The sequence below is a fragment of the Pipra filicauda genome, unplaced genomic scaffold (genome assembly GCF_003945595.2).
Source record: "Pipra filicauda isolate LSUMZ 115617 unplaced genomic scaffold, ASM394559v2 scaffold58_size5111680_pilon, whole genome shotgun sequence".
Classification (NCBI taxonomy): Eukaryota; Metazoa; Chordata; class Aves; order Passeriformes; family Pipridae; genus Pipra; species Pipra filicauda.
In genome coordinates this window covers 595520-617103 of record NW_024104742.1, presented here as the reverse complement: position 1 = coordinate 617103, position 21584 = coordinate 595520, and the positions used below count along the sequence as shown (strand labels likewise).

The following is a 21584-nucleotide window of genomic DNA, read 5'->3' as shown; positions in this document are numbered from 1 at the left end:
CAGGGTAACCAGGAACAGAAGCAAACCTTACAGTGTACTCGCTTGTTGGTCTAATGCATTCCTTTGGGCAACCAGCCAAGAATGTGGCAGTTTTCAGCAGCATTCAGGGACCTCAGCAAGTCTCCCCAGTTGCACAGAGTGAGCCAGCAACCAGTGCAAGAGAGGGAAAACAGCTCCTTGGAGCACTGAGGGCTGCCAAGAAGCAGGGCACGGTGGCCTGGGGGTGCAGATGGCACAGGGCAGAAGGAGGAACCCAAAACTCCACTGTGAACAACTTATTTTTATTTTCCACCTTCTAAAACAAAGGACAGCAGTGCCCAGGGTGAGCAGTACCCATAAGACCAGTTCTTTTTATGTTTTAACTTACTTTTTTTGTTCCAGCTTCCTTGTTTCTGAAATCCGTTCTAGCAGGTCACAGTGGTTTCTCCACTGTGGATTTTCTGGGCTGTCCCTCTGCTTACAGTCATGTCCTACAAAGACTTACAGGGTTGTTTTTAAAGAAAATTATCAAGAGCTCCCCTAAAATCTTACAAAGGTGTCATCAGTCTCAAGATTTCTGAGTAGATTTCATGTAGGTTTAGGGTAATAGTTTTTGTAATAAAAATACTTCCAAGAAGCTGCCTGTTCCTTTCCTACCACCTCCTGAGGTCTTTTTCCCTGTGCTGCTTAACTGAGGCCTGATTTGGGGAAACAGAAGACCCCCTTATGTGCTTCTCTACCTGAGATTTAAGCAGGGCCCTGCTATACCAGGGTTCTCAAGGATAATGCCCTAAACTGGCAATGGAGAAGACAAAGCAGTTTGCTTCCTCCATGGCTCCAGGAGCACATACCCCCCTTGTCCTCAAGGGCCATCTGCTCCCTGCAGCGTTGAAGGGAGGTGAGGCAGGTGAAGGAGATGGGCTCTGTGCATTGGCTGTGTCCACATGGAGTCATCTCCTGGAGCAGACCTCCATGAACATCCTGCTTGTCTCCAAAGGTGCCTCAACACCCTTCCCACCAGTGTGCTTCCCTGCAGCTGGGAAAAACAGTGGCTTAAACTGTTCCACAAGAAGTCTCTTTTCTTTTTCTCCCTCCCCCCTCAGTGAAGACTCCAGCAGCTGAGCTCCAAAGCATAACGGGCTGTGTCCTACCCATCAGCTTGGGCAGGACACAAGGTCTTAACAGAGCTTTGGGAAAGCCCTGGCCCCTCACTGAAGCAAGACCTCCCATGTATGGTGGCAGAGACACACCAGCAGGGGTTGAATACTTCTGAACACTCCCCTGCTGTCCATTAACACACCCTGGGGCACGCACACAACAGAAGCCCATCAATGTTTCATTAGCTGTAAGCAAACAAGAGTGTCACCGTTCCATGGTCCTGGGTCAGCGGCGGTCACCTCTACTCCCTCTGGCCGGTGTCAGGCACCTAGGTGAAATACTTGGAGGGCCCCCTGGAAGTCTTTTCAGCAGCGCTGGTGGCGAAGGACACCTCCTCATCCTCCTCATCCAGCTGGAGGCTGCCAGAGGACAGGCGCACCCGGGCCATGGGTGAGCGCAGCACGCGGCCGTACAGGGAGCAGTAGTCGGCGGCCAGGAGGTCCGAGTCGGAGTCACTGGACTCGGTGCTGCTGCCCAGGTAGCGCTCGGTGGAACGCCGTGGCCCCAGTGCCAGCCCTTGCTGGGCTGGTACGTGCCAAAATACACCTGCTTTCCGGCTGCTCAGCGCAGGGCACGGCCCCAGGGGCCTGAACTCAGAGCCATAGGGGAAGTGCATGGTTTTCATGTCCGACTGGCTCCAAGACCGCTTGGGAGGCTGCTCCTGAAGACCATAATCGAAGGAGCGAGCCAGTGACCTGTTCTCCCCCACCACACCTCTGCCCACTGCCGTGCCCGCAGCCTCACGGTCAAACTCCCCAGCCTGGGCCCCACCCGGGCTCTGCCTGGGGGGTTTTGCTGCCACGGGGCCACATGGACCAACTAGTCCTGCTGCGTCCTCACCAGGTGCCAGCGTCTGGCATGGGGGCTGCGGGGCCCTGTCCATGTAGAAGAGGAGCTGCGGGGCCGGGGCAGCCATGGGCAGGGGAGATGGCACATCCATGTACACAAGTGGCCGGGCACTCACCTCCCGCATGTTACCCACCGAGGTGCTTTTATTGTTCCCAGAGAACTGGTGGTGGGGCCGAAAGGATGTCAAAGGGTTCCTGGCACCAAAGAGGTCCATGGGCTCCCATGCCCGCTCCATCTCCAGCTCAGCATAGAGCAGGGGGAAGGCAGACGAGCTTCTGGAGTGGGGGAGGAAGGTGGGGGATGCTTCGGGCTTGGAGTGTTCCAGCTCAGCGGCGAATGTCACCTCCACCGTGGAGCTCCGGCGCCGGCTGTCCAGGGTGGGCTCGGAGGCGTGCACTCCGTTGGCGTGGTACGAGCCCCGGCTGCCGTAGGCCAGGCGCAGCTCCTCCACCTGGGCAGGGCAGAAGGGTGGGTGGGTGCCCAGGGAGGAGCTGGCAGCGAGTGCCCAGAGCTGGGGCTGCGGTGCCAAGACCCCCTGGGCACAGCACTACCTATTGCTGGCACCACGGGCTGTACCTGCTTGGAGACATCCGTCAGGAGGTCCGGGGAGGAGCGGCACTGTCTCTCGTCGTAGCGGGATGTGTAGTGCTTCCTGCAGGCCGAAAACATGGGTGAGTGCATGGCCAAGAGGGTCCTGCCTGCCCCTCCAGCCCCTCCCAGGCACTGCCCTCCTCCGTGCCCCCCAGTACCTCTCGAAGGGGAGGCTTTTCATCTTTGCCTTCCTCCCGTGCTCCAGCAGCTGCCGCTGCGTCCTCCCACTGCAGCATAGAGGGAGAGGTGTGAGCAGCACCATCAGCCCCAGCCTTGGGCAGTCCTTGTGCCCCAGGTGGGGGGGTGCAGCAGGACTGAGGCAGTGGTATCTCTAGCAAAAGTAGCTGTTAGGCATCACCCTCTCACATCCAGACAGGGTTGACACAAAGGGAAGGCTCAGGCCACTCTCATGCCCTTCCCAGCCCCAGTGGTTTGTTTTTCCCCTGGGACTTTACCTGTAGCGGAAGCTGGAGCCCTTGCTGCACAGAAGGGCTTTGGGCTTTGACTTGGGCTCCTCAGAGAGCCTGAAGAAGGCATGGTACTCCACACACGTCTTCCAGAAAGCCTTGCAGGTGTCCCGGCTTGCCATAGTGAACTCCAGTGTGTCCTTGCACAGCTCCTGCATGCCAGAGACAAGCAAGCCGGTGTTGGGGGCATGGGTCAGGCTATGCTGTTTGCCCTCCTCAGCCCCAGAGGGTCACACTGCACTGCCAGTGGCTCTGGGTAGTGCAGCATCACACCACTGGGAACAGGTCAGCACGTGCCACATTTGAGGGGAAACAGCATCACCCACGAGCAGCAGGAGCGGATTTTATTCAAAACTGGGGACTTTGTGTGGCTGATCTTCCATCCACAGCTGCTTGCTCCTGAGCCCAGCAGCTGCCTGCAGCATGGTACTTACAGAGATATTTGCATGGAGCTTGATGAGAAAATGTTTCCTTTTGAAACTCAGTTTGCGGATTTTGGACCAGTTGAAGGTGTTGATTTTTGTATTGCCCTGCAAAGATGAACACAGCAGTTAGAGCAGGACAGGGCAACCTGTAAATACAGAAATGTGATGGGCCAAGACTTGAGCTTGCAAGACACTGCATGAGACTCCAATGAAGCTCTCAGTGCTGCTGGGGTCTGGAGAAGGGGTGCTGTGATTTGGCGTTTGACCCTCCTCTCCACCAGTTGGTTCTACAAGTGGAAATTAAAGTTCAGGGCTTAACTCTGCCCGTTGAAGCTCTTTGTAAAAGTCCAGGATCCCAAGACAAACCTCACAGAGGTCAAAGCAGGGAATCCTATCTGTCCCAGTTAAAATTCCATGAGTTAATGCGGAACCAGCCCACGAAAGAAATAAGACCCTTCTCTCTATTGCTGGGAAGCGTAGCAGAGCTCAGCATTTAAACCCACCTTAAGCAGGCTGCAAGCCTACCTTACCCCTTATTCTCATTGTGCACCAGTTCAGGCACAGCCACACAACACTGGTGTCACGGGAGAATTTACTCCACGCTGTGGCACCAGGACCCTCTCAGCTTTCTAGGAGAGCCCAGATTTTAATGGGCTCACAGATGCTCTAATCACGCGTGAGGGGTGCTCATGGCTCTGAATAAATAAGCAGGTCTGGCAGCACTAATTACAAAGAGCAGACCCACAGGTAGGATTTATTGGGGTTGGTTTTGGTTTTTTTTTTTTTGCTCTGGCAAGACGTTCCCAGGTTGGAATTAGCTGGTGTGGGAGGCGAGCGCTGCCTCGCACCGGCTGCAAGGAGCTCTGTGGTGTTTACTCTGCAGCTCCGCCGTGATTACAGCGTTATGTAATTGCACAGACGTGAGGGGGCTATTTGAGCTGGAAGATTACATGGTAAGTACATGTGACGGAGCCCTGTAACCTGTGGTGCCTACACTACCATGCTCGTGGGGACAGGAGCCAGCAGAGCAGGGGCAGGTCCAGTGGCACACAGCAGGTGGTGGGGCTGGGCCCCCATGGAGCATCCCCTCCACACCCAAGGTCTGTGGAGAATACTCTCTCTTGCAGGACTTCAAAGAGTTTGGAGCACACAGAGGGGAGAAGGGACCCCCCCAGCTGGAGGGGTTGTCCCTGGGGAGAGGGTACCCCCAAGCCCAGGCTCACCCGCAGGACCAGCACCCCCATGTGTGTCACGGCCAGGTTGATCTGTGTCCCCTCGCCGTCGCTGGCAGGGTGTGGGCGAATCCCGTACATCTCCAGCTTCCTGGCCACGTCCAGCAGCTGAACATCTGACTCCGCCGGTGTCTTCCCTCTAGAGACAGAAACACACAGGAAGAAACAGGAATGAGAAGGCAGATGCTGAAATGGGCTGAAAAAATACCATTTTGGGTGTGCACATGCTAGCATCACACCCACCCCCTTGCCAGTCCTGTCAGCAGGCATCCATCAGGTGGTTTGGGTGGGTGGCCATGGTGTGGAGCAGCCCTTACCTGTGTCTCCGGTGGTAGTGCATAATCTTGTTGTCCAGGTACTCCTGGTTGGGCAGGTACCTGTGGGTCGCCAGGTGTTGCTGGTCTGTCTCCTCGTGGAAGTCGCCCAGCTCGGCTTTGGGGAACATGGGGAGAGCACGGATTAGACTGTGAAGGGTCAGTGCAGCAGGAACCCCTGGCTCCACAGCCAAAGCCCCATCCCTGGGGAAGGGGCACCGTCCCTGCAGGTGCTTGCCCTTACACTGCAGCAGGTGGGAGACGAGCAGCGCCGCGCTCTTGTCACTGCAGGGCAGCCGCCCCTGTGCCAGGTCCTTCTTGATCTGGAGGGTGAAGAGGTACCTGTGGAGGGGGACAGGAGCATGCCCTGGGGGGAGCTGGGTGCTGGGCTGAGCCATGAGGGCCTTGCCTGTTCCCATCTGTCAACCCGTAAGATGGACACCCTCAGGGTCACAGGAGGAGAAAGCAGCCCCTGTAGAAGGCTGCAGCTGGGCACCACCATGACTAGTACATCCCTGCCATTGAAATGTTCATTAGTAGGTTTCAGAGTTAACATTCCTTTCTGTTTTCTTTGCATCTCTTGGGGCTGGCGTTCTGCAGAAGCACTGTCTTAGTTTTATTCTCAGTTCCTGTTTGCAATGCTTTCTCAAAAATGTAAGAGCTAACAATGTCATTTTTAAAAACAAAATTATTCTTTCAGTACACAGCTCGAGGCAGGAGCTAGACTGAACAGTCAGACTGTGCCCAACTGCTGAAGTGTTTGGCAGTAAACAAATTGCAGCCTCCTAAGACGGCTGATCCTTCCAGTGGATTTTGTTTAAAAACAGAGGATCAAGAAAAGATACTCTCTGGGGTTTTTTTGTACAGTACAGAGCTCTTTCAATACTTAGAATAACCACTGTGCACAGACAGGCTGGGGGGGAATAAAGATATAGAATTAACACATGCTTTGCAACTGCAAAAATATGGAACTGTGCAATAAGAAAGTAATAGAACAAGTGCTGTACCTGGTCAGCTCTTCTCTCAGGTGGCCGGGGTCCACTGGGAAAAATTTCACCATAAATTTGAAAAGAACCTCCTTAGGATCTTAAAACACAACACCTTCATAAGTTTTCTTTTACATGCCTATTGAGAACAATTACAACTCTCTTCACACATGCTGTCCCTTACAGAGTAAATTAATCCGGACCCTTACAAATCTGGGCTGGAAGCCCTGAATATCAGGGACTCCAGCCTGCCCCCCCAAAAATAGCCTGCCCAGGTCCCCAGTGTTACCAATGGAAGCAAATAGGGATTCGGACATCTAAATAATACTAAGGAGAAAATGCCCCAGCAATTCTTTAAATTTGGGAAACCCCAGCCAGGAGGGGGTTTCCACGGAGCAATGCCAGGGGTGCTTGTTTGGAGCATGGCCAGAGCCCTGGTGCAATTGCTATCAGTGGGGCTGTGTGTTAAACTCAGGCCTCCAAGCACTCGGGATGCAACAGCTCCATAGGAGGCTGTTTGGGCAAAGTGTTTCTTGTGGGATGAGTGAGAGCAAGCAACCAAGCCCAAGGCAAAGGGCATGGAAGGAAGGAGGCAATTATGTAGGCACCAACTGTCCCCAAACCCTGTGGAATGGCTCAGAGGGAAAGGCCAGAAGGTAAATGGCAAAAGAAATTGGTGTATGAAATAATTCCACTTGTGGTACACCCAGAAAGGGGAGGCTCTTTATCAGGCTTTCCCCTTTCAGGGAAGTTCCTGCAAACAGGGTTCTGCAGCCTCCCCACGGCAAATACTGGGGTTGTGGCCTCATGCTCTCAGTCACCTACTGATCATTGTGTATTTGGGGAAAATATTTTGGGTTGATTGCAGGGGTGGAAACAGGCATGTGCTGAAAGGAGCACTGTGTTAACACCAGTCATGGCCACGGCAGGGGATGCTGAGCCTGAATTCAGGTCGGGCTCTGCAGCACCTCGGTGGGACTGGGGAGGAGCAGCAGAGCCTGTGAGGCACAAGAGTAACCCACCCTCACACACGTCTGTGCTGATGGGAGCTGCAAAGGGGAAAGGAGAGCATGCAGGAGCACTGCCTGCCACACTGCCAGCACTGCCATGCAGCCACCCCTGGTCCTCCACCAAGCTGTCAAGTTATTAACAACTCAAGTCTAAAATGGTGCAGATACCAGATTGCAAAGGCAGCAGTATTTCCACAGGATTTTGTGTGAACTGAGGTGTCCTTGCAAACAGGCCTGCCAAGCCTCACCCTATAAAATGAGCTCAGGTAAGTGCTGGAAACCAGAGACCCCGTCCCCAAGCGATAGTGCTGCACGAACGTGTCTATGCTAGTCTGTCACTGGTAGTGATTTAGAAGAATTTTCTTCTTGAAATACTTACTTTTGACTTGCTTTGTTATGGGTTTTAGTGGTTCCAACCAGACCTGAAACAAGGCAGTGAAGAATTGGCTTAATAAGCAGCACAAGAGATGGGGAACTAAAACAACAGCATCATGCTGGAATGCAACACAGAAATGCTGGCCAGCTTGGCTGCTGCAGCAGGTGTCCCACTGGGCAGCCCCACATGGATGGCTATGGATAAACCCTGTGGGCCATGGATATCACTTATTGGCTTTGCCAACAGGCTTGTGGCTCCTCTCCTAACTCCCATTTTCAGGTGGGTTTTTTTGCCATAATGGCAAAACTTTCTATTTAAGTTTTCCATCTGGTATTTCAGGGAGCTGCTAACAAGTCCCCAGCCATGTGGTTGATGGCTGCAAGGATGTGGCATTTGCAGCTCCAGGACCCCACATTGCCAGCTGTACTCACCTGGTTCCCAGCCTGGCTGCGAAACTCCAGCCCAAAATATTCCTTCTCCGCAAGGTTGAGGTGGCTGCAGGTGAGGTTGAACAACCCTTTTCCGCAGGATTTTTGCTACCAAACAAACACAGCACAGAATAGAGGGTTAGCCAATGCTGACAACAGCCGTGATGGAATTCCAGTGAGATGGGGAGAAGTTTCAGCTCCCTGCCTTCACCCCTTTCCTGATTGTGCTGCAGCAAAATCTCACTCAATAAATTCTGTTGGCTTCAGCATGTGAGACAGGACAGTATGCTGTGCTCCCTGTTTTTGGAAATCAGATTCCTTATTAGATTCCTTACCATCACTTCTCTCCTTTATTAAAGAACACAGAAAGGAAAGTAAGAGGAAAGAAATCTTGCTTTTGACTCACCTTTTGCAACCATTACTCTCTGGGCAGCTCTGTCCCTGGCAAAGCAGTGAGCGATCCCCAGAATGAGCATCCACCTCAGCCAGGGACAGCCATGGCAAACATGCTTAATTAAGAGCCTTAAAAGCCAACGGGAGCAGCCCTCAAACCTGTGCAGCAAGCCCATGTGCCCTGACAGCTGGTGACCAGATTGCCAGGGACAAGTTACTATTATGGTTAATGGTAATTAACAGCAACAGGAGCCCGCAGAGATCCTGCACCGTGGGCCCTGGGTCATCCGTGTGCTTCAGCAATATGAATTAAGTGGCACTACGTGCTGATAAGGGAGGCCAGCCTGTAGTTATTCCCAGTGAACAGAAACACTTGGAGCCTTGCTTGACTTGTTGCCTTGCTGTGTGACACGGTTGGAGAACAAGCCAGGACATTTCCTGACTTCGGAAAATGTTCCAGAAAGCACCAGAAATGAACCTGGCAGTGACCCACACCAACAAATACCCTGCTACTCCTTCATCAGCCTGTGAAAAGCAGACCAAAAGGAAGTGTGGGTTATTGCAAAAGCAAGCCAGAGCAGAGAGGCTGGGTTAGACAGCTGCTAAATTATGGCATTTCGGGTGATGGAGGGAAAGGCAGGCTGCTCCCTGTGGCAGCGACTGTTCCCGGCAGGGGCGGGAGGGACCCGGCTGCTGGTGGTGATGCACACTAATAACCACCTTTCAGGGCTTCTCCTGGGATGAAATTGCTGGCTCTGTGTTGAAAGGCTGCAGAAAAGTGATAGCGTAATAACAGCATTCACTCTGCAGCACTCCCGGTTCTCCTCGAAATTACTGGATCACAAGGGTAATTAAAACAATTACAAATGTTTATTTCCAAGCTAGAATTTTCTAGCATGAAAGGCCTTGGCCTTTGTCAGGCAGCCAGGAAAGACAAGCATTTCTTACTGGGTTATTACCTACCAAATGTCTGCTGGGAGCAACCCACTCTCCTCCAAGCCCAGCACTGCCCGGGGCAGGCACCAGGGAGAGGAGCAGCCCCAAACCCAGGAAAACCTGCTCACTGGGAGACACAGCCCTGCTGCTGCAGGGGCTGCTTTAGAAGCAGAGTCTTTCTCCTGCAGAGTGTTGTTTGCAGGTGCCCCATCCTGGATTTTGGGGTATCGAGGCCTCAGCCAGTGCTGCCACAAGCACTGGGGCACAGTCATGCTCAGCAGCATCAGCTCTGCACAGCACCAGGTGAGAGAGGTGGGTGCTGAGCTGCAGGAGTGCAGTGTAAGGCAGGAGTGTCATGTGTGATGCTGTTTGCCCCAATTCCAACCCTAAATGTGACTTCAGGTAGAAGATGGTGGAAAGAAGAGGCTGTGCTTGCCCCTCGTCTCCTCGGTGGAAGCAGCTGGGACTGCAAGTAGGGTCAGAAAATCAGAGGCACATCCAGAGACACATAGCAAGGTATGGAACACATGGGACACACACACTCCGGTTCCCAAAGGGACTTTGGCAGCACTTGCAGTCCAATGGCAAAGCCCATTTTTGCAGGATTTCCCATAGCATTGTCTGCTGCACCCAAGTCTAGGGTTTAGGGGGTGAGCAATAGCTCATGGGATTTGGTGTGATCTTTTCCCACCACCTTGAAAAATGTCCCCCCATGAGGCATCCTGCAGGTGGCACACAATGCCACCCACCAAAAGCCACCAGCCCTGCCCCTCCCTGTGCCCTTGCTCCAGTGCCTCCAACCCTGCACACCTCCCGTCGATTAATTCCCACCTTCACAAGGGACACATGACCACAAGACTTTGCCCTTCCCTCAGCCCCAGCAATTAGTTTTTCTGAGCTTGTTTGGTTTGCCTTTTCTTTCTTTTCCTCCTGATGAATATTGCCCTGTAGCAAATTCCACCAGCAGAGATGCCCAGGCTTTGTCTGCCCAGGCTGCAACGTGGTTTGTCTTCTGTGCTGCAGAGAGAGGGCTCCGGGAGCTGCCCAGGCTTGGGGCTGCTTCGTAGAAACCCTTTCCAGAGAGGAGAGTGACATATCGGTGAGAGCACATTCCAGGTCACAGCTCTAGGTACCTGGGATGGCAGGGAGAAGGGAAGCAGCTTTGTAATATCTTTTCTCAGTGCAAAAAAAACATTAAAGGCTGACCTGTGACTGTCCCTGCACCCAGGCACTGGGGCAGGGGATCCTGGTGCCCTCCCAGTGAGAGGCACAGGGCTCACTGGCATGGCTGGCAGCACCCCAGCAAGATCCCATCTGCTCCATGGCTCAGTCGTGGGGTGTTCAGCAGGGAGGGCACAACAGGGGACCCCCAGAGATGTGCCAGGTCCCTTCCTTCCCCTCCCCTACGGGCTCAAACCTGCCCAGTGCCATTCTGGGAACCACCTCCAGTGCTCAGCTGAAGGAAATCCTGTGAACTCAGGTCCCGGTTGTCGGCAAGGATGCAGATGAAGGCAGAAGCCTTCCCAGGTCAGCATCCAGCACCAAGAGAGGAACTCATTCCCATGCAAAGCAAACTGGAAATGATACCTTGCTGCACATGCTGGCAGCTGTGACACCCACGTGAGGCAGGTAGAGATGCACACGTCGAGTGTGAGGTGGAGGGGGAATCAGGTCCACTGTGTTTTCTCTCTTTTGTCATTTTCCCTCCCATTATACTGAAGTACTCACCATTCAAAAGAGCTTTCCCAAGTCAGGAGGGGTTTAGGAAGAGTTGCTTAAAATATCCGCTCAGAACTTAGCCCAGAGCAGTCCTTTTATCCTGGAGAAGTCACTAATTCAACTACTCATTTATCGTACCCACACAGCAGCAAATGCATGAAATGCCTAAAAGGGGTTTCCAATACCATTCCATGCTAAAAAAGGAAATGACCAGGAGTTCCTTTAATGGAAGCTATTTGCTGCAATAACATGTCGTGCAGAGCTATAGTGCTCTGTTTTGGGCAAATAAGAAAACAGAGAAGTAAAAAAATGCAGCAACATTGTACCAGCAGCATCTTTTAAATTGTTTCTTACTATGACCTGATCTAATCAATGTGGGGAAAAAAAAAGGCATTTTAAAACGACTAGCCTAATTTTTAAGCTGACTCCAGGTCCAGGATACATTAATTAGGCTAAATCAAACAGCATTCATACTGTGCTAAGGGATGGAATTGCTTTACAATCCCTTTTTGGGTAAAATGCTATCTCAAAGAAACAGAGCCATGCATCTCAGAGAGCAGTTTTCAGGCTGTGCTATAAACCACAGAACAGGACAGTATCAGAAATGTAACAGGACTTGAAAAAAACAATTTATATTAAACACTCTGGTCCCACAGGAGATGCAGGTAAGTACTAGAACAAATCTACTTGAATTACCCAATTCACTTAGCTACTGTGATTATCAAACCCTAACCAACAGTAAATGTGCAATCACACTGGTAAAGAGATGTTTCTAACACAGTCAAGATACATCTAGTTTCAGTTATCTACACACACATATATAAATCTAACACCATAGCTATTAATACTTAACATTTAAAACCTATTTCAGAGCTAGTATTTCTTAAATGTGATTTATTAATCACAATATCTTGTGGGAGACACTGTCATGCAGAAAATAAGATACGGTGAGTTTTTTTTCCTCAGCTTTTCACAAAACCACACAGTTTTCTTTTCAACTAAATGCCCAGGAAGAGATGCATACAGATTTTTCTCACCAGGGATAACTTGGATAAATATGCTACTTTTGTTCTGTTCCCAGATTTTACTTCCTTACTGAATGTTTATATTGGCAGCCAGATAAATGAGAAAAGAACTTGACACTTGTCAAGAGCATCACTTCATATTAACTGATTTCCTAAAGATGACACCAGACACGTAAAAGCCATTCCTCTTTCTTTATAAATACTGCCAATAACGGGAGAGCAGGAGTGTGTTGATGCTCAAAGACACTTAGCAATTAGTACTATAACCTCTGGTTTTGAATACGAGGTTGGTTTGTTTGTTTGGTGGTTGTTGTTTGTTTGTTTTAAGCTGAAAACCCAAAGCTATCACAGACCACGCAATCCTTCAGAGCAGCAATAACTGAACATAACAACATCAATAACTAACACCAAAAAAAATAATAAAAATACGATATCCACTTACATCAACTACAAAGATCTTCTGGGAGTCATCCAGAAACTGGACTTTCAGGTGCAGCATCCTCGAGCATGTGGCTGAGCGTGCAGCAGGGGTGGCAGTCCTAGCAATGTGAGCGGTGTGCCGGCAAGGGAGCCCTGACTCCTCTTGCACACATAATTTCCCTCTCAGCTGGATGGAGAAGGCTGCAGTCACAGATGTGGAGCAGAGGCTGGAGCAAAGGAACAGACACTGCCTAAAAACAAGTTTAAAAAAAACAAACATACTGATACCTCCCCCGGTTTAAATATCACCATTGCAATAAAGGATGTTTTCTGGCTGTGAATTATGGGTGTAGTAATAGGGGGAAGATTGGCAGTAATGGGGCTGAGATAAACACTGAGCTTCTACAGCTGGTGGTGAGCAATGTAAGGCCAAAGCAAGCCCACGCTTTGTGCCCTGGGATCATGGAAGAAGACTGAGTCTCTGCTGCCAAAGTCACCAAGAAGTAGTATCACCTTTTCTCTGCCCAGGTTAAGGTACACTGGGAGAGCAGCTGGCTGGCAGCTGTGCTGGCTCCATGAGGTGGGCAGATCAGGTCCTGTCCATCAGCAATGTGTGAATGGGCTGACATACTTCACCAGAGACTGGGAAATGTTTCCAACTGAACTTGAAACCAGTTTTGAGTCCTTCCTGGGGAGGTAGAAGAAAATCTGCTCCTAATTTCCAGCTTTCACCATGGTTTAGCAGCTTAGTGAAGTCTCACAAGCCTCTGAGACAGTGTGGTTCCTGTTCCACACCTGAAAAGCCCATGTGCCCACTAAGTAGCTCATCCTCCGAGTGCCAGAGCCAGCTGCCCACCCTCGGACCCCTGGGCTCAGCCCAGGCTGCCAGGGGCAGCCTCCCCACGGCGTGGTGGGTGCCTGGAGCTTGCACTTGTGCTGCTTCTCTGCCCCAGCTGCTGTGGGGGCTGCAATGTCCTGTCTGACCTCTCTGGCCACTCACTGAGCACTCAGGTGGGGGCAGCGTCTGGGCAGGAGCCCCCACTTGCAGAAATAAATGCAGAGCAGTGCCAAAGGCAGGTCCTGGGTTGTCATAGGGGATCACTATTGCTGCTGCTGCTGGAAAAAGTCACAGCCACACGACCCTGTGGGACCCAGAGAGATAGAAACACATCTCAGCAATCGAAAAAGGCACATTTAGTGCTGCAGAGGTTTTACTTGTTGCTCCTTCCCCAGTTTCCACCGAAACATCCACTGTAAGTCACTCCAGACCATTTGCCGTGGCCTCTCTTACACTTCCCAAATATTCCTGGGGATGTTAGGACAGAGGCTGTCAGGGCATACATGTAGCTTGTCATCTGGGGTGCAGAGAGGAAGAACACAGAGGTTTTTAGCTACAGAAAAATTCATTAGTCTTCTACTAACCAGGACAAAAAGAAGCCTGAAAGTTAAAGCCAATCTGCTTTTCCATGCGAAGCTGCCCCACAAAGCAGCCGAGCCCGTCATCCTCCAGCGCTGGGAGGGGATGGCTGTGCCCTGTGTGCCGGTTCCAGCGCTGCCCGTGGCCCCGGGGTCAGCTCTTTGTGTCACAGGAGGAGGGCAGTGTCACGTACAAACCATCTGGGGGGGCTGAGTGCACTTTCCCTCTGCAGTTTGAAATGTTTCTGCTGTCAAAAAATTGACGGGCACCAAGGAGAGGAGCAGCTCTCCCGTGAGCAGCTCTCACGTCGCGGGCACAGCTCTGCCACGGCTGCATTGGGAACACAACAGGGCACTGCTCTGGCAGGAAGGATGTAGTTGGGTGTGATGGAGAGCCCCCAAACCCCAGAAGAAGCCAACCCTCCCTGCTACGGGCTTTCCTGGCATGCCAGGGGCACGGAACCTGGGCTCTATGGATGCTATTAGAAGCTGGGCACTGGCCAGTCGAGTTGTGGGTTTATTTCACTACCCTGGCATGAAGGAAGGAGGCTGTTGGGTCAGCCAGGGCCTCCAGCCACCCTGTAGAGTCATCCACACAGACAGCATGGAGCCAGCAGAGGTAAACGAGGACTTCTTGGGGGGTAGAAGAGTAAAGGACAGCCAGAAGAGACATGGGACAAGCAAGGCTTTCTGGGGGCATGGAGAATGTTGCTGTAAGCAGAGGAGATCCCCTGCATGAGCAGATGAGAAACCTATTTCACCCCCACTCACCTCCTTCTTCTGGAGGTGACTTTGGGGCAGCCAGAGCAGCACACATGGAGAGCACCAGCACCCCAGGAGGAGCAATCCTGGCTGAGTCAGGGCCTTCAGCCTGGTAAGTATGTCCCCCTTATCTGCAGGGGTGGGGAATAATGTGCAAATGGTGTGGGAAAGGGAAGAAAGGGTGAAGGGGGAGTGCAGCTATAGCAGCAGACAGGGAGGGGACCCTGGGCAGCAGCACCGGAACGTGGTGGGGTCTGAGCAGCACCATGATGGAGAGAGTTCTGCCTCAGGGCTGCTTGCTCAGCCAGCTCAGCCTTTGATTTTAAGTACTCTGGACCCTGCTACCACCATCCTGCATTCAGGGAGGACTTCAGTCCACCGAGTGTATCTTACCCCATATTGGGCTGGATGGTGTTGCATTGACTCAGTGCCTTCTTTAGCTTCTCAAGTACCCTGGAGCTTGCTGGGATGGGCTGAACAGAGCAAGAAGTCTCCTTCCTCCCAAAATCTGTTGTCTGTTTTCCAAGGAGAACAGAGAGGTGTTCAGGGTTTGGTCCTTTGCTCCCCTGTCGGTGCTGGAGCAGAAGCAGCCTGCAGGATATGACAGAGAGCTGAGCACTGTGGCTACACCCTGCAGAGCCTCCCAAAACAGTGAGCCACTTGCACTGGGCAGCAAGTTCAGCCACCATCCTCCCAGGGGGCCCTAGTGATGGGCAACGAAATACCCCAAACCTCCTAGTCCCTCCCAAAGTTACTCCCAAAAGAGGAGCAGGTTCTGAGAGAGCAAACTTTGGCAGAATTTGACACAAGATGCTCCCCCTGCATCACTGTGTCCTCAGCACTGTGCGCTGCTGTCCCTTGGGCTTTGTCATGTTTATCTTCAAATTGGGTTTAGAGGAAAGGAAAGGAAGACGGATAGATAAAGTCACAGAATAGAAATCTGCCATGGGATTTTAAACACCATAGTCCAAAAGGCAAGAACCCACACCCAGCTCATTGCTGAGCAGAAGTACACACTCGAAATGCCAAAGACAGGACTCACCTCAGTGGACTTTGGTCTGTTGTGACTTTTCCTATAACCACATTACTCCTCCTCTTCCTCAGCCAAAGCTGCCAGGAGAATGTCCACATTCCCTTCTCACCCAGCCATGACTCTCCCAGCTGCAGGGCCAGGGACCAAAACTGCTCTTTTCCTGTGTTGCTGGGAGAAGGCTCAGACACAGCCAAAGTCCTTCTGAGCAGCTCTAGGTACGCAACAGAATGTCACCAGCTGGTTAATGAATCCAAGGCATGGCACCAATACTGCAAGCGGAAATTTCTATCCAGAACAGGGTACCTGCCACATGCCTGCTGCCACACCAGAAGGAATGGGGTCCTGGCTCTCAGCTGGGGTCCTGGCCTACACACTGGTTGCTTTAAATTTTTTATACAATACGCCCCCAAAAAGGTATTTTCAAAAAACAAAGCCTGAAAGAACTGAGTTTGTTTGGCTTAAAAAGAGAAGAAAGAGGGAAAAACAATCATCTGATTGATGCAGGGCCACTCCAGGAGAACGGATCAGCTGTGTTCCCAAACTCTGGGGAAAACAGAGAAATTGCTGGAAATTGCAGGAAAGGTCTGAGTTGGGTTCTAGGAAAGACCCTTAAACCGTGAGACAGGAGAAATACCAGAGCGGGCTGGAAGAGCCAGGGATGACTCACACCCATGTTAGGGACAGTCCAGGCACACAGTCCTCCCTTTAAACCTTTAACAATGACCGTAATTTCTCATGTACTTCACAAGTCACATTATATCTTTAATATATCTCAACAGTTAGAGCTCACTTGCCCTTCTAAAACTTCTGCCCCAGAACCATTCTATTTACTGAACATAATAAACAATGATACATTTGCATTTCTATCAAATTTTGCTTGCCAACCATCGGCTAAATAATCTGACATCACTGTGCTGAAACTCATTACTCATAAGTAATTGCTGGGAAAATGGAAATGATTGCATTTTTTCTCTTGTCTTTAAGTGGGTTTTGCCCATTAGCCTCCAACTGCAGGATAAGAATTCTCTGACCACCATTTTGAGACATTATGCAGCAGCATTTTCCTTCCCAGTTTGCCCCAGTCCTACCTCGCTACCGTTCCCACTGAGGGCTCTACTCGAGCTTGGGGCAACACAACATCACAAATACAATTCCCTAAAAGCAGCCCCACGGACACCCTGGTGTCCATCAGCTTTAACAACTTGTCTACAAGTGAGACTGACAAGGAGGGGAGAGCTGTGAGTGAACAGGGAGGAGGGAAGGTGAACACCCCTGGCCTTAGACTGGAAATTAAGGCAGGTTTAAAGAAGAATTGCATCATCTGACTGTGTCAGACCAGGTGGTTCCAGTGCAGGTGATGACACAATAATACACCAGCTACACAGATTATTTGCATCAGTGTTGAGGCAGTGAGGATCACCAGACAAACAGGACGGGGCTGGGGAGCAGTTCTGCTGTGCACAGGCTGCTCTCCTGTGGGCAAGTGCTCCAGGAAAACCAGCTGAGTGTGACCCCGAATGCCAGTTCGGCTGCTGGACCCAACTGTAATAATAACAAACTAAATAGGTTTAACTGAGTTTAAGCACTAAGCCAAATTAAAAAACAATTGCCTGACTTGCCTTTTTTTTTTATTTTGTTTTTTAGTAAGTTTCTGATTCTCAAGGATTCGTAGAATCATCAGTCTTATTCTTGTGATTGTATTTTTATTTCAGCTTCAGCAGCTGAGTTAAATGGCTCTTTTTACCTGCCTGCAACAGCGGAGTAGAAAATCCCAAATAATCTTGATTATGCAAAAAAGACCCAAAGCACAATTGCAATCCCAGACACCTGAGACAAATTAACCCTAAGTGAAAAACTTTCTTTGGCACCCTCTTAAAATATTCTCACACCACGCTAACAAAGCCCTGAAATACAAATTTATTTCCATTTCTATTCTGTTTTCAGCCTGTGCTGAATCGTGTTTGACTCCCGGGGCCGGAGAAGAGCCCGACTCTAAGCCAGACCATTGCCAGGATGAACCACTCGTTGCTTCCACGCTCCCTCTCGTGGTGTTGGTGGTGCCCAACGACAAACGCAGGAAAGGATTCAGCGTGCAGGGATGAGCAGCTCAGTCCAGCAATCACACATTCCAGGGTGCATCCATGTGCATTGTTGACTTTTCTTCCTTTTTCAGATTTTATATGCTGTCTAGAAGCTATTGCCAGGCACTGCAGAAGGCAGCTTGCTACAAGCAAATGCAAATGACAGCATAAGCTGTACAAGAAACTAAATAGCAGCCCCGACTCCTGATATCCAGACCACATTATCTCATTTTTAATATGCCAGTGGCACTCTGTTGCTGGCACAGCTATAAGAAAAGCACTCTGTGATGTTTAATTCAAACAGGTCACTTTGAAGACATAGGAAAGCAATTTACACAGAAAAGTAAAGCCTCATGAATGTATCGAGTCAAAGGAGCGCTGATCCCTCCAAGGATTTGGGCATCTCATAGCATTCAGGGATTTCCAGCTGGGGAGATGCACCTCACCAGCTCTGTACAGCACTAACACAGCACAGGCCGGTCCACGCTGTCCTTGATTTGTTTCACACAAGTTGTTCCCGGGCCACTCACACATATCCCCACACCAACAGGGTAAAAGCACTGTGAGCTCTCACCTGTACTCCTGCAGTCCTGTGACGAGGCCTTTGGATGCCCGGGCTCCTGCTCCTTGTGAGTGCTGTCAGGAGGACAAACCCATCCACCATGAGGCTTTCCATGACTCACCAGCAGATCTGTCCTAGACTGTGCCTCAGCAGAAAAATCATGGAGCCCATGAACCACAGCACAGAAATCTGCCTGGCAGGTGGACAGTGCCCTGCTCGTGTGCTCATGCAGCCCTGGCAACAGAGAGCTACGAGACCAGAAGAAGCAGCAGCAACCCATCAGAAGAGAATTAAAGACCAGGATGGTGAAAACCTTTGCTGAGCATCAGAAAGGATCCTACAGCCAATGGCTTTGTCTAAGGAAGCTGCCAAATTGAGTCTGCAATGCCCGGTGAAGAGGCTGAATCCTAGTGGAAAGGATGGAGTTCTAATGAACTATATTGCTTATTTTCACCACAGATGTGGTTTCCCTCTTGGCTCAAGACAACTAACTCTGGTTGAGTAAGCCTTGATTACATCTAGGCAAAGCAATGCATGTGTTCTCCAGGTACCTCCAGGCCAATGGATCACACCCATCTCACCATATGGATTTTTAAGCCTGAGTTTTATTAATGTTTCCCTCTCAGGTAGCTCTCTTCCATCACTCCTGTCTTTTCCTTTTATTCTTCCTCAAAAGACCCTCATCACACTTCAGTCCTACCAAGGTGTGCCAAATTCCAGGTATCCAGCTCACAGCAGAGCAAAAGGTGTGCCAAAGCCACTCTTCATAGCAGGCAGTGGAGGGAGGACAAGAGAGCAACACCCACCTGAAGCTGCGAGCTTGGTACTTTTGTAGTGGTCAAAGGTAATCCCAACCTTGTGGTTCATCTTTCAGGGCCTTCTGGCAGATGTTGGCAGCTACAAAACAGACATATATCAAAGAACAGGAAACATTCCTACATCGTGCTTATCCCAAGGTTTCAGGGGTACATTCATAAAACCTTCCTAGATTATTAAATTCGGTCCCAAGAGGAAACCATTTAGATGGACTAAGATGCTGAGCTACAGGTACTGAACAGGATAGACAGCTAGAAGGAAAGGAACCCAGCTGGACACCAAGGTACTTCTAACCATAGCCTGACATCAGGCAGGCCCTGCAGCTAAAACCTTTCTTCTAACCTATTAAAAATACATCTGCATTACTGAGATTAGACACAGAGCATTTGGCAAGGCTGTGCTAATTCCTGGAACAATGAATGGAAAATAATGCCAGGAGCAGTGATGTGACTGTGGTTGCAGAGACACAGGGCTGGAAGGGACTTCAGAGATCCCACGACACAGCCCAGTGTACAGAAGCAGGAGCTGTACAGCCTCACACACTCCTTCCTCCAGCAGTGCTTATCCAATATCATCTTTGAAAATTCTCCACCACCCCATGTAGCTGCAGCTTCCTCCAGCACTTCAGCTGTGTTCTGTGAGCAGATTTCTCTTTTTTCCAGCATAAATCAGCTTTGCTGAAAATTCAGTTTATTTCTTCTTGTTTTCCCATAGCAGCCAGGCTGTTGCCGATCACACAATCATTTTTTATTTGATTTTAAGAAAAAGGTTTTAAGATCTATCCCAGCAGTAGGACGAATCCCAAGCTGATAATTGATCATCCCATGTGTCAATTCCCAAAAAGACAAGTAGCCCTTAAGGAATGTCACAAACAGCAAATATATTTTCTCTTTTCTGGGCTGATCAGATAATTTAAGTCTAATGTCAAGGCAGATCTTCTAAAAATATAAAACTGTATGAACTAGTCAGCCTAACAGTAGGAAAAAAGAGACAAAAGTAACTTCAAGAGCCAGAAAGCTCCCAAAAAGCTGAATGTCTGGTTTACTGAGCTGCAGTCATTTATCAATTATGCCTTTCAGTAGAAGCACAAGAAGTCTAAGACTGAACCAGCTACATTATAGTCTCACAAATATGTAAAAGATACTAGCAGTTTTCATAAGTCTGATAATTTTTCAACATTGTTATTTAAGATCTAGCCCACTTATTTATTTACCTGCAAGAAGTCCAATTCTATGATGCTGGTGCATCCAATTCCAAGGAAGTCCAACACACCCTTCCACATATGCCCCCAGGAGGGAAGTGCTACAGTTACCACTTTTCTTCCCAGGCAAGAGCAACTGAGGTCACCCAGTAACAGGCAGTGTTGTGGAGTCTTAAATCCCACATAAGCCTAATCACTGGAAATATGATTAGGAGAAAGTAAGTCACTGCTAGAAAGCTGTCACAGTGCACTCAGACAGAACCAGCAGAACATCAAGGAGCACAGACACGACACAAAACAAACAGTAAAGCCTCCCCTACAAGTGAATATTTTGCAGATTCCTGCAACACGAGAGACTCTTCCCCATCAATTATTGCAGTTACTGCTCCAGACCTTTTGGAGGGACTTGAAGAGAACCTCTGCTTTGAAGGAGAGCACCAGAGGTAAGTAGGCTGATTCCATACTAAATACACTGTTCCCGCAGAGAACAAGTTTCACCCCCTACAACCTTGCAGTCGATCGGTATCGTCGCTGCCAGCCTGGTGATCAGTAAGCTCAGTGCTGCCCTCAGCAGCGTGCACAAACCACAGCAGGTGCACATCACCCTTGGGTTGAACGCTGTGCTGATCTACAGCTGAGAGTCCTTCTCTGTTCCTCGCAGCTGTATAGGCCAGGCAGAGACAAAACCCAAAAGCCACATTATTTCACTTTCAGAGTGCAGAGCACAGGGCCACGTCTCCTCCTGACAGAGCTCGCCTGCAGCTACAGGAGCTGTGAGCGCTTCCTCCAGCTGCGAGCGCGGTGACTCACTCAACCGAAGTGACTACCAGCAAACCCAGCTACCCGGGCTGCCGACTTCCCAGCAGAGAGAACCCGCACAGGTCAACATGTATTACTTCAGAAGCCGTGTATCTCATTTTAATTAAGACTAGACACTTCCACCTAGTTTCACACTGTAATTACAGCCCAGCCTACTGGGGCAGATAAGAGCGCGCAGCTCCACACGAGGTGTGGCCAGCGGTTCACCCTCCACCCACACAGGGTCCCTCTCTGTGCTTCCTCCTGGGCTGTCCCCGCTGTGGGGTTGGTGTGGCTGGTGGTTTGTACCCCAGAGCACCCAGCCTGGCTGCAGGGCCCAGCTCTGGCCTCATCAGTGATGCAGTTACGTGCCACCCGTGCTGGGTGGGGGAGCAGGGTGGGAAGAGGCCTCACGCCTGTGCTGCAGTCAGCTCCTGCTCCCCAACTGCTCGGGGGGGAACATCTCTGTCCTGTGGCTACACAGGGAAAGCAGGACATTGGGAGCTTTCTGCAGGGCACTTGTATAGCAGGACTGTTAAACCGAAGAAAAAGCTGTCATGAAACACTATCTAAACAGCCCCCAAACCAGACAGAGCAACGTGACATT

At 50.4% G+C, this 21584-nt stretch overlaps 1 protein-coding gene across 2 annotated transcripts; it reads right to left on the bottom strand.

The window, feature by feature from the left end:
- Window positions 1-212: 212 nt before the first annotated feature.
- FRMD7 (FERM domain containing 7) lies at window positions 213-12513 on the bottom strand. 2 transcript variants are annotated; one of them, XM_027746544.2, is made up of 12 exons: window positions 12331-12513; window positions 7819-7923; window positions 7391-7433; window positions 6023-6101; window positions 5260-5357; window positions 5019-5133; window positions 4693-4840; window positions 3479-3574; window positions 3033-3196; window positions 2736-2804; window positions 2563-2638; window positions 213-2437 (listed from the first exon to the last, which is right to left on the bottom strand). In XM_027746544.2, the coding sequence occupies exons 1-12, from the start codon at window positions 12385-12387 to the stop codon at window positions 1406-1408; spliced, it is 2082 nt and encodes a 693-aa protein (XP_027602345.2). In that variant the 5' UTR covers window positions 12388-12513; the 3' UTR covers window positions 213-1405. The 2 variants fall into 2 exon arrangements, with proteins under 2 accessions (XP_027602345.2, XP_027602346.2); XM_027746545.2 differs by having other exon boundaries at window positions 6023-6056.
- Window positions 12514-21584: the final 9071 nt, after the last annotated feature.

Bases quoted from the DNA above. Each gene is read 5' to 3' on its own strand.
- FRMD7 (XM_027746544.2), bottom strand. From the start codon at position 12,387: ATGCTGCACCTGAAAGTCCAGTTTCTGGATGACTCCCAGAAGATCTTT. The intron at 6,102-7,390 runs GTAAGTATTTCA...TTGTGTTTTAAG, and splicing joins CATAACAAAGCAAGTCAAAA to ATCCTAAGGAGGTTCTTTTC. The intron at 3,197-3,478 runs GTAAGTACCATG...TCTGGCATGCAG, and splicing joins AGCTCCATGCAAATATCTCT to GAGCTGTGCAAGGACACACT.